General features: G+C 37.5%; 1 protein-coding gene across 2 annotated transcripts; it reads right to left on the bottom strand.

Moving 5' to 3' along the window:
- Positions 1 to 414: 414 nt before the first annotated feature.
- On the bottom strand, positions 415 to 4,835 carry LOC137720985 (polyadenylate-binding protein 2). 2 transcript variants are annotated; one of them, XM_068460114.1, is made up of 6 exons: positions 4,648 to 4,835; positions 4,445 to 4,547; positions 3,987 to 4,057; positions 956 to 1,147; positions 740 to 867; positions 415 to 639 (listed from the first exon to the last, which is right to left on the bottom strand). In XM_068460114.1, exons 1-6 carry the CDS (start codon positions 4,768 to 4,770, stop codon positions 591 to 593), a joined length of 666 nt encoding a protein of 221 aa, XP_068316215.1. In that variant the 5' UTR covers positions 4,771 to 4,835; the 3' UTR covers positions 415 to 590. The 2 variants fall into 2 exon arrangements, with proteins under 2 accessions (XP_068316215.1, XP_068316216.1); XM_068460115.1 differs by lacking the exons at positions 3,987 to 4,057; positions 4,445 to 4,547; positions 4,648 to 4,835 and adding an exon at positions 1,855 to 2,168.
- Between the last annotated feature and the right edge of the window lie 7,497 nt (positions 4,836 to 12,332).

Raw genomic sequence — 12,332 nt, 5'->3', positions numbered from 1 at the left:
AAAGAGGGAAAGGAAAGCTGGAGTGAAGAAGCAGGTAGTGTGTGGTTTGAAATAACACACATACACAGACGTACACACCACAAAGTCATACCAGGGGCCTTTAAAAGTGACATGCGAGTCCCACATACTCAAACACAGATGGCACTACGAGCTCACAGCTAAATGCTCTCACCAAAATGTGCTGGGTTCAATCGCCCACACGCACATCAATGACTGAGAGCTACAGATGGGCCAATATGCATCAACGGCTTAGTTACCCACCAGTATGCACGTAAACAACTGAGCCTAACACATCTCTAATAATGCTCGACCCTTGAAAACACAATTTTAGAGGCATACCAAAAATATTGCTTGCATGGATGGAAGGAAATTTTTTTATAAACCAAACAACAGAAACGAAACTACCCACTGCTGGGCCAATAAGAAACTTTTATTAGCTACTTCAACAGCAATATAGGTAGGTGGCTATTCATCCAGTTCATAGTGTACTTAGCAGTAAGGGCATATCGATACAACTTACCAGATTAAAACTAAAAATGAACTGTAAATATGAAATGACAGGCCTTGTATTTGATTATGCAACCAATCTTTTAGTAATACGGCATGTATCGAGCTGGCCTTCTGAACCTCGGAACCTTTCTGCAGATGAATGAAAGGAAAAAGAAAGCAAGATAAATCAGGCATCTGGCATCTCATTTTGCCTAATAAATAGAGAGTGAGAGCACTGGAAGGAACATACCCATATCCATAGGGCGAGTAAAAGTAAGGAGGTACATATGGCCTCCTGAAGCGGTAACCCATATAAGGATTGAAGCGTCTAGGTCTGTATTGCTTCATACCAGGAACATTCGTCCTTTTAGGCAAAACCTATACACATATTTAAGATGAAAATGAACAAACGCGACAGCAAAAATAATGGATAAGAACATCCAGACCCAGCTTTTGAATGAGTTACCTTCAATTGCCGGCCGTGCAACTCAGATTCGTTTAGGCCGAGAGCCTCTTGAACAGATTCAGTTTCAACAAATTCCACATAAGCAAAACCCTTCGGTTGGCCAAACTTATCTGTCAGTATAGTCACTCTATTAACCGTACCACATGATTGGAAATGCTGCTGTACTTCTTCAGGTGTGCATGCGTAATCCACCTGCAAAACATGATTTATCCAGTTTTTTTAAACCCATCATATCATGAGCAACTTACTACTGATGCAACATCACCTTCTCTTCAGTAAACTCGACTTGGCAATAAATCCAACTTTGCCAATTCAGATTGTAAAAACCAAATCACATCACGAGCAATCTACTATTGATGTAAAATCAAACTTCATATTGATCCCTTTAAGGCCTGAGCAAACCCGCTTATCCCATTCAATCCCTTGTCACATTTTTACACATACTATCAAATACTGGAACCAATTTTTAAATTTGGTCCAATGAGATATCCCAACATTCCAATGAATGTTTGATTGGTCCCTGTAAGTATCAGAGAACTTGAGAAGATGGAGCTGTCTCCATCCTACAGTCCCGGTATTATTTCAATTACTACTTCCAACAAAATTTTGCACGAGACAAAGAAAAGTCATGGGTAAGACTTATCAATGTAACACAGAAAGCTGTTATCTGTAACAGCCTCCACTAAAATTATAATATAGGACCATGGGTGAGTGCACAGAAGCGAGGAAATGTTTCTAAGGTGAACAGAATTTATAAAAATATTACAAGTAGAAGAAATCACACTCAATCAGTGATTCAGTAGTCATTTTTTTTTTTTTTTTAATTTGGGTGAACGCAGTCAACAGATAAGAAAATCAATCTTAATCAATATAGGGAAGCAGAATCATGTACCCCTCACCACATAAGTACATGAGCACATATTCCTGAGCCACCAACCAACAACATTCCAGCAGCAGAGAAGCTCTGCAACTACAATTGAATACCCGGCTTTCCTTTGCTCTTGAAAACAGAAGTTGCTGCCCTCTTGTGTACTGAAGATCCAGCATCTTAATTCACATCCTAACGCTTGCCCCACCATTCACTTGGAATATCTTCAGCAAGCTGCATCCCTTCTTTCCTCCTTAATAAATCATACCACCTACACCTAACTGTTGTAATTTCCAAAATTACATTTCTTTTTTCCAATTCTTTCTTGTTCTTCTTTTTTTTTTTTTTTTTTTTTTTTCTTTTCGTGCTTTTTTTCACATTTTCGAAACTTGTTCTTTATTTCTTTTTTATTTGATATTTCTTTGTTCTTCTCTTTTTTTTTACTCAATATGCAAATTTCTCCCCTTTAATGACAGCCTAATTATACATCAGAATACTATGCCCCACCCTCAAACTACAGTGTAACATGTCCAGCTCATATACACAGAACTTGATGAATAACTGACCCTGCGATCATAGTACTACACAAAGTCAAACCATGACTCTGAAGTTGCGTATCATCCGCATCCACATAAAAGTAAAATGGTAACATAGTAAGACAGAGCAATATCAGGTGTTTTGAAGTGAAATCGTACTACCATCATGGTATATGATTAGGGGTTGTAATATAAAACAACAAAGACAGAGCGATATCTGATGTTTTGAAGTGAAATCTTAGTGATGCAGAAGTGGTAAAGCCTAGACAACGAATAATTTAGAAAAAGAACCTATTTAAGAAATAAAACATTTTGCATGCGAAGCAATAGCAGGTATGAGTGTAATTATTAATCTATTACAGTAGTTTATTATCCTTGTTATTTCAGGTTTTCCAACTACTTTGTATACGTTTTTGGCCCATTGATTTGATAATGAAGAATTGAATTTACCCTTGTGACCGAAAATAAAAAAGAATTGAGTTCACCCTACTTGCCCCTCTTTCTCCTGTCTTTCTTCTCTTTTACAACTCTATTCTCTCTCAAATTTCTCACCACATCCTTCATACATTGGTGCAAAGTTTTTTTTCTTTTTAAAACCATTTATCTCGTGGGAAAATAAGCATGCTTTCAGTGAAGACAAGGTAAATATAAAGAGGCGCATAAATAATGTCAAACCATGGCATGTTGATCAACTAATGTGTAAACCACAAGTTCATACAGAATGTTAGGTAGTGGGTTTTGTTATTTTCTTGGGCACACATTTATATGTAGATTCTAGAATTACATATCTAGAAAGTTTAAAAATCTTCTGACTTAATCTGCATATGACATTACAGCTGTATTTCCAAATTCTAGTTAGCCTGTAATGTGAGGGTACCTTTAGATTGTACAGTGATGTATGAGTCCCCAACACAAAACATTTTCATATTCTAACTGATATAAAAGTTAGTTTATACTAAAAGCCAAGCATTGTGTTTTAAGTAACAAGTTCCTTCAGATGCCTTCATATCTGGAGGTGACTAATAAAATCAGGCAAGCATTCCTGCTATTGCAAGTCCCATAATCATCTACTTAACAAGTGAATAATCTACGGAATCATCATTAGCACTAGAAAATAGTCATCCTGCACTCCTCCCTTCTTGACTTCTTTACACTAGAGAGGCATGACGCCATTTTGGACTGCAATTAGCAACTCCCTAGTTTAATTCAATGACTACAGTTCAATACATATTAACAATACTATACAAAGGTTAAACAAAAATGTAGATATCAACGGCCTATCAATATTACTTCCACTAGATAGAGATATCAAAATATGTGGTCAAATCATAAAAATATCCTCTTCTATTTGATACTGAAAAACTAAATTGGTATCTAAATCTAGTAGTAGACTTGCCAAAACCACATGTTTACTCACACTATGCAACTTCACACAAAGATCACATGACAAACTGGAGGATTTCTTTACACACAGCCAAGTGTCAGGATTATGAGTGGGCTGTCGACATACATCAAAAAATGCAGAAGGCAGGGAAACATGACTTTTAGGACTGGACATGTTTAAGCTTAACACACACAATGCAAACAGTTTAGAAAGAATAAGAGATTTCAACATTCTGGTACTCACATTGCCAACAAAAACAGATCGTGCGTCCACCTCTTCCTTGTTTGCTTGAGAAGCAGCAGCAATTGCAGGATCTATGTGGAAACAATAACAAAACATAGGTAAATGAGCGTGTTACTCAAAAGAAATTGAACCAAAATTCCTTGCACATCAGACGAAAAAAACAAACGTAAAATGTTAAAAGTCCACAGGACAATAAGAGTGTAATTTATCAACATAACACTTCCAAAGACACTTAACTTAGCGCATAACTTGTGCTCTGTTTTTTCAAATTTCATGTCATGCGCTACAGCTTTTCAATAAACATTCAATAGAACATGGCCAAATACAGCATTCTACAATATACATACATATATATATATATATGTATGTATGTATGTATATACACACACTACTTTTTCAGGAACCGCAGGAATCAAGAACCAAAACTTAATTACTTTTTCAGAAGAGAGAGGGGGGACCTTGAACAGCTCCCATTTCCTTTTCAACCTTGGCCTGCATCTCGCGAAGAGCAGCAGCTTCCTCCTCCATCTCCCTCAACCGCTTCTTCATCTCGTCCAGCTCCTATAATCCAAAGTCAAAATACACCCAAATAATTCGACAATTGTTTTTTATGATTTGGTTGCTGAAACAAATTGAGTTTTCTAGGGTTTTTTATTAGTACCTTTACGGCGTCGTCGTCGGCGGTGGACATGTCGACGTCGGCATGGAGAGCATCCAAGTCGCCGTCCATTTCTCCTTCGTCTGGGATCTCTGCTCCGTACACCTCATGCTCCTCTTCCTCCATTGCGCTACCTCTCTGCGACCTCTGATTTCCAAGATTGGTATACACGTTCGTCTCTCACTCGTATTTGCCGTTGGATTATATTTGGAGGCTACACCATTAATACGGCGTCGTTCCCTAGCACATAAATATAAAATCTTTCCTTCTTTTGGAATTTTATGTCTGAAACGCAAAATTAAAAAATGGCTTTTTAGCTAAAATGGTCCTTAAGATTTACATAATATATCACTTTGATTCTTGAAATTTGAAATCAATAGAAGTGATCCTGAGATTGTCCACCATCAACCATTTTGGTCATTCTGTGCAAAATTATGTTAAATAAGGATCAAAATGATAAATATACCCACAATTTAATAAATTATGGCCAATATGATTTAAAAAAAATAAAGGGTATTTTGGTCATTGTATTCTTCTTTAATGGAGATTTTTCATGGAATGACCAAAATAATTAATGGTGGACAAACTCAAGGACCAAAGTGAGGAGTTATGTAAATCTCAAATACCATTTTAGTTAAAAAAAACCTTAAAAAATCAATAGTCTTTTGATAACTATTTTAATTAGCTTTTGAAAACTAAAAAAATCATTTAATACTTTCAACTTTCAGTTTTCAAAAGGATGAAAAATTGAAAACCAAAAGATAAAGATTTACAACTAAAATTTGAAAACTCAATAGAGTGATTATCACATTTTGACTTTCACTTTTCAATTTTTTTTGAAAATTAAAAATTGAAATAAGTTACCAAACGTCATTAATAAAAACTAAAATTTGTAAACAAAATTATTAACAAACAACCATTTTAAAAATAAAAGCCATCTGTTAGGGTTTAAAAATCTCACATACAAGTCCAATTATTATAATTGCATCACAAGCCAAGCTTAAATTCATGCAAAAGTGCAAAAATAAGAGGTATGTGGATTTACAATTATGCCACTCAATAAAATTAAATATAAATTGGATGTTTGTATAATTTTGCCAACCCATACAATTCATGCATATTATCATGTCAAGCCATTTTACAACATTAACATTGTAAATAAATCATGCTACATGTTAAGGTAAGTTCAAGCCACATAACGTGACTTGCTAAGTGGATCGTAGTGTGGACGGTTACAAAAGTTTACTAGGCCAACGTGGAACTAGGGTTGTGGAAAACCTTGGGCTGCTTGGGAGCACTAGAAGTCTGAACCCATGATTTTTGGTTTCACGTCAAAAGGCTTGAGAGAGAAAAGAACCAGCTTCATTTTCCCTTCCAAACCAAATAGGACACTTAGGAAGCAACCAAAGCACAAAGCTGAGATGCCTGAATCATAACAAGATCACTTTTAACCTAGAGTTGCGCTCCTCATTAATAGAGAGATAAGGAACCTTGCCCTTCCAAGATTATATAGGAACGATGGGAATAATAAGGGGGAGCTTTAGATGGAGTCTGTGGAACATGGTGCAAGAGAAGACTCTCTGGGCAGTGTGTTGAACCCAAGCTTCATAAGGCTAGTAACCCTCTTCAACGTTAGACCTAAGAATGACTCTATAGCTACGACCATGGAAAGAAGAAGAGAAGACTTAAGCAAAATAGGAAAGACAAAGAAAACCCATAAATTCCTTAGCTGGAACTTGAAAGAATCCTTGCATTTATAAATTAGAGAAGTTAGCATGATGGAAAGAGGGAGGGATAAGGGAAGAAAGAGTGAACTAAGGCAAGATATAACCAAGCAAAGCAAGTTTTCTCTAAGTGCAGGAAACCCTAGTTCTTGAGGAAGAAACTTTCCTTACACACTGAGGATTTCCTTGACATTATGTTTGGATGAAGAAATTTAAGATTATTAAGGAATTTTAAAATGACAGGGTTTTAATTTCTAGAATTTGTAAATTTTCTTGTTTGGTTAATCTAAAAGAACAAAGGAATTGAATACGGAGTTTGTTATTTTTGAACTCTCAATTATAAAAATTGGGAAATGACGCCTATTTACATGAAATTTAAACTTGGGAATTGGAGGTCCCAAATTCCAAGTTTTTTCCTATGCAGAAATTCTAAATTTCTAGGTTTATGAATCCAAACAAGGGAATTGGTGCATATCAATTTTGTAAATTCTAACTTTTACCCAAATCTCGTGTTTATTTTCCTCATCCAAACATAGTGTAAGTTTTCCTAAGCACTATGAAACCATAAAAATACTAGGAAAACCCTAGATAAATCATTCATAAACTATACATGCAAGCACAAGCTCTATCTGTCTCTCTCTCATGCTAAATCAGTTAAATTGGAGTCATTGATTCAACTGGAATGCCTCTAATGCTTTCGATTTTAGGACTTAGTGCCGAAAATAAATTAAGTAAATTGAGAGTTTTCCCGTGGCCCAAATCCAACTCAATCAAAGGGTCCCCAAACATAAATTAGGGACCATGTCACAACTCTGATTGGCCCCAGGATCCAAAAGAAATACCACCAGGAGTGGCAATGCCTCATAGAAAGCAGGCGAGGCTACTTTTAGGTTGAATGAATCTCAGCGTGAGGAGTAATGGCAAGAAAGCCAAGAGAATCTGGAAAAATATGTCATGCCATACATCATTATTGCCATCCATGCTATGGGAGAAGCCCAAAAGGAGATCGTCGCGTCGGTAAAGGAACTGAATAGTTCAATCCCAAAACTAAGAGAGAAGATTAGCGAAAAAGACTACACACATAAGGAAAAGATCCCTAAGGAGGAATCAGCCGTTGTGTCATCTAGGAAGATATCATTGCTATGTTGGAAAATGAGTTATACATGAGCTTTGAAGACTAGAAGTATGTTCCTCAACTGCCATATCTAGTCAGTCTCCTCCACATGCCATATCCTAAAACTACGAAACTCCTAATTTCGTTCTCTTTGACAGAAGGAAAGGTAGCCCAAATAAGCATATAAGTTGCTTCATCAATACTTTGGGTCCTCATGTCGGCGATTATAACCTCCGTCTTAGAGATTTTTCAAAGAGCCTTACTGATCATACTTATACTTAGTACAAGAGGTTGCATCAAGTTCTATTTGTTCCTGGGAAGAATTGGCAAGCAAGTTTTGCAAGAAATATTTCCAACATGAAGATAGGGTTACTACAACCCAACTCAACAACACACGCCAAAAACATGAGGAAAACCCTGTAAGTTTTGTCCCTTGCGTCCAGGATCTTGCCTTTGACTGCTACGATGAAAAAGATGAAGAAGCACTTACGAAAATTTGCATTAACAACACTGTCCCAGACTATAGGGTGTATCTCGAGAATATTGGCATAAGCCAGTTTTCGAGGCTTTTGGAAGCAGTGAAAAAGAGTAAAATGTTAGTTAAACCAACTGCTGAAAAGTCTTGGAAGAATGAAAAGAATGAGACTCATCAATCCTAGCCATTGATGACAAGCCTGACTATAATTTGCGAAAAAGAAAGGAAAAAGATGAAGAAAGAGAAACCTATCCACCAGTATTATGCAAGGTTACAGCTACCATCAGTACATGGGACATCATTATGTTGCTTGTCAAACTCTAAGAAGGATCATCCATGCAAAAGTTAACGGAAGAACACTAGAGCTACCTTCCAAAAAGCAAGCCTTTGATACTGACCTTGTATCGAGGCATAAAAGGAAGCAAGTAGTGGCAGTGATAACGTGCTCTGATGATGACGATGCATATCACCCGTGGAAGAACGATCCCTAGTTACCATAAAATATTTGGGAATTTTTTGGGAATATGGAAAAAGCCTACTGGTGCATGTACTCCAAACCCCAAAGCTATGACACACTATGGCCCAAGCTAAGGAATATGAAGATAAAGATAAAAACATCATGGACTTGGATCTCAGGTTTAGCGACGAAGTCTTCACCATCAAGATGCCAGAAAATATGTCGCATAAACTTCATTTGGACAGCAAGCTTGTTAGGAGATGGCAGCTGTAACCTTGCACAACATTTCCAATGTCGAGTCCAATACAGTTGAGTGTTACCTTGCCCAAAACCAAGGACTGACTGCGTCACAAGTCCTCCAAAGAAATCAAAAATTTAAATCCCTCTTCGAGCAACTCAGATATGGTCCAAAAGCAAGAATAACCAAAGCATCAATGAATGTTTTCGATGACTATGGTCCTTAATGCTTCACCGCCCAACCACATAGGGCATTCTTGGAAAATGACAATGTCGTTATCTTCATGAACGAAGGTATGAAAGTTGTTTTCCTGGACCATTGGAGGTTGTTATACTTTGAAGGCCAATCTTTATTTGGTGAGCTCTAGTTGATACAGGCTCTCTTGTCAACATACTGCCCTTAGCAATCCTAGGATTCTCCTGGTTTAATATGGGTTCCATATCCTAAAAGGTTCATATCTCGACTAGTATAAGTACACCCTTTCAGGGTTCATCTCTAGTAATGCAATTATCGCACACTTATTCTCTTGCCTACTGCTTGAGTCTCCTAATATTGCTTGCTAACTAGACCGTCGTAGAGCCTTTGACCGGCACTCCCCCTGGTTCTTTGTTGCTTACGGTTGTTTGTTCTATTACAAGTAAAGAGATTTATGCATCTTCCACTACATATGGCAATGTGCAAATTTGGTTTGAACAGTTGTTTGAGGTGAAATGGAGTGTATAAAATCACCACCCACGATGTATTGATACTCATTTCATATTTCACTTGTATGTTCTAGATTTTAAGTTCAACTTTTGAATTCTAAATTTGGTACAAATTATTATTAAGTAGTTGAGTCGCTTAACCTAACTCTTACATCCATATCATCGTCCAAACATGAAGGTCATATCTTAGAGTTATTAGCCAAGAGGTGTTTATCACTGATTTGGTTGAAGGAGGCTTAAGATTCAAATCAGCTAGATTTTAAACATGAATTTTTTGTACTATTCATCGCACGTGGCATGATATGTCAATGGGTTTTTAGATCTAATTTTTTGAGCAAATAGAAAAGGAAAGATCTTGGTTGCAATATTTGTAACAACCCATCCCCAATTACTACGAATTTTATAATTTTAAAATGTGAAATTTCGAAAATACCCTTTGAGGCAAATGCGTTGACTTTTGTTGACCGCTTTGTTGCGGCACGTAAGATCTTTTTTCTTGGCATATCTTTGTTGTACTTGTCGTTACGAACGCATGAACGTAAACAAAACACAATTTGGAGTTATTAACGATCGAAGTCGAGGACAAAATGGTCAATTGATCATTTTTTGGAAGGCTCCAAAATTGTTGGAGAAAATCTGGGAAGCCACGTGTGTGGCTGTGAATGGAAAGATAAGGAGAGGAAAGAGGGAGCTGCTACCCAATCGGAGGAGAACGGCGGGAGAGAGGGAAAGCAACCAGAGAAGAGGGAAAGATCAATCGGGAAAAGGGAAGAAAAAGGAATGACCAATTAGAAAGGAGGAAAGGGAAAGAAGAGAAGAGACCCCTAACCCAGACCCTCACCTGACCCGGTTTCTGGCAACTTTTTCGTCACTGTTTCCATCAGATTTCCGGCGTGTTGAAGCCATCCAACACCACCACTAAACTCATCGATCTTCCCTCTTCAATTCCCACCCAAACTTGACAGCGTATAGCCCCAGTTTCTTGAGGAACCAAGTAGGTGGTGCCGAGGGTCTCATGGCAGTGATCCGCCATTCCTGAAGCAAACTCTGTCGACTACCACCACAGGTCGACTCTTCTTGAACCTAGGAATAAGTCCTAAGCCTTCGTTGGTGCAGTGGAGCACTGAAGGTGACAAATCGAAACACACCCTTTATAGGGTTTTCGGCGGTTCGTGGTAATCTCAAACCACTTCCCGGTCAATTAGATTTTAGACCAGGTATGAAATTTTTTCCCCTCGTTGAGATCTTCATTCTTGTAAAATTTGAGAAATTTTTGAAATAGTTTAATTTTCTAGTAAGTTGGGGCTGTCGGCCGCTACGTGCGGCAGCGCATGGGTAGAGACACCACTTGACCTCCCTAGGCTAAAATGGGTGCCCCAATTCCATATTAGACATCCAATTGACGAAGTTCCGTTGTTGGGTTATATTTCCGTTAAAGGCCGCCACTTGGTTATTATATGATTCGACGATCTGACCATTGGATCATCACTAAACTTTAATACATAGTAGTACATAATATTTAAGGATATTAGGATTCAACGGATCAGGAATCTGATGTACGGATCTTCCTGGATGGGTTTTCTAAGTTTGTAAATCTAAACGTTGGCTGCCACTTAATTTTAGCGATTGTCAGAGATTCGACCGTTGGATCGTTCCGAAACTTTAGGATGTTGTGCTAGAAGCTTATTGAAACTCTTGGGAAGTTACAGATCCGAAATTTGAGATACAGATCTTCCGGATCAAGTTACGTAGGATTGTGGACCCTACCGTTGACCTTTGACCGGCAGTTGACTTTTGGTCAATGGGTTACAAATCATTCTAGAACATCCTTGGGGATGTGTTTTATGTAAGTTATATGTTCTATTGATAAGAATTCTGAGATGTGATTTGATATTTGTTCTAGGCGACGATCGTTCGTAACGCCTCGATATTCGTGCTAGGGAGTTATAGCGCGGACTTTAGGTGAGTGGGTTTTTTCTTTTATATAGTATATACATATTTGTTAGTTTCCATTTATTCATTGAAGAAGAATTTACTACGTATGCCTAGCTTAAACTAATGCTTATAAGAATTAGCGAAATAACGGAAAATTACGAAGTGATCATAAATCCTACGGGATGCACATGTATGCGTATGTTTATTGATGCCATGATTATACCTATAGCTATGAATGATATTATGTTGATTAGAACTATCGACCCACTATGGAATGACTATATTTAATGTTTTATGCTCATCGTTTGCTGCACCGGTATTAGTGCTCGCCTAGGGCCAGGGCCAATTTTTCACGTGTATGTTCACATCCGCACCACACACTCGCCTTGGATCCAAGTAGGTGCCAGTCTTGTCGTACAGGTTGCAATAAGCAACTTCGACTCGTATATGACTGCGAATAGTGCCAGTCTTTACGTGATTGTAGTACTAAAGCGTATATCATTATTACACTTAGTCATGTTCATGTCAGAATAACTCTGCATGAACTCGTGCATCAGCATGTGTCGATGAGCACTTGGTTTGATATGTTTGCTTATGCAAAAGTATACGATTACTGACGTCATGCACTTATATGAACTATTGTGCCGTATTGATATCTTGATATTTTGCAGGCTATGGTGAGTATTTTCATACTATATGTAGTACGTATATCTTGGAAATTATACATGTTTTACAGTGAAGGGTTATAACGTTTTCAAAGTTTTTTATTAAAACTTTATTTTCAGGCCCACTCGCCATTGTTTTTCGCCCCTCTAGGTTTTAGTAGCTAAGCTTTCTTATCGACGAGGATTCTTGTTAAATCTTGGTGTAGACAATTACCCTTGATGTATAATTCTCACCCTATCTTATTGTATTGTACTTATGCTTTGACATCACGTGTGAAATGAATTCATTCCCGTTCACAGCGCACTCTTATATTTAGGCACTTTTAGGTTTAAATGTATTCACATATTCTACCACACTACACTTTATGGCTTTGTC

The sequence above is a fragment of the Pyrus communis genome, chromosome 16 (assembly GCF_963583255.1).
Source record: "Pyrus communis chromosome 16, drPyrComm1.1, whole genome shotgun sequence".
Taxonomy (NCBI): domain Eukaryota; kingdom Viridiplantae; phylum Streptophyta; class Magnoliopsida; order Rosales; family Rosaceae; genus Pyrus; species Pyrus communis.
This window is presented reverse-complemented; position numbering and strand designations above follow the sequence as displayed.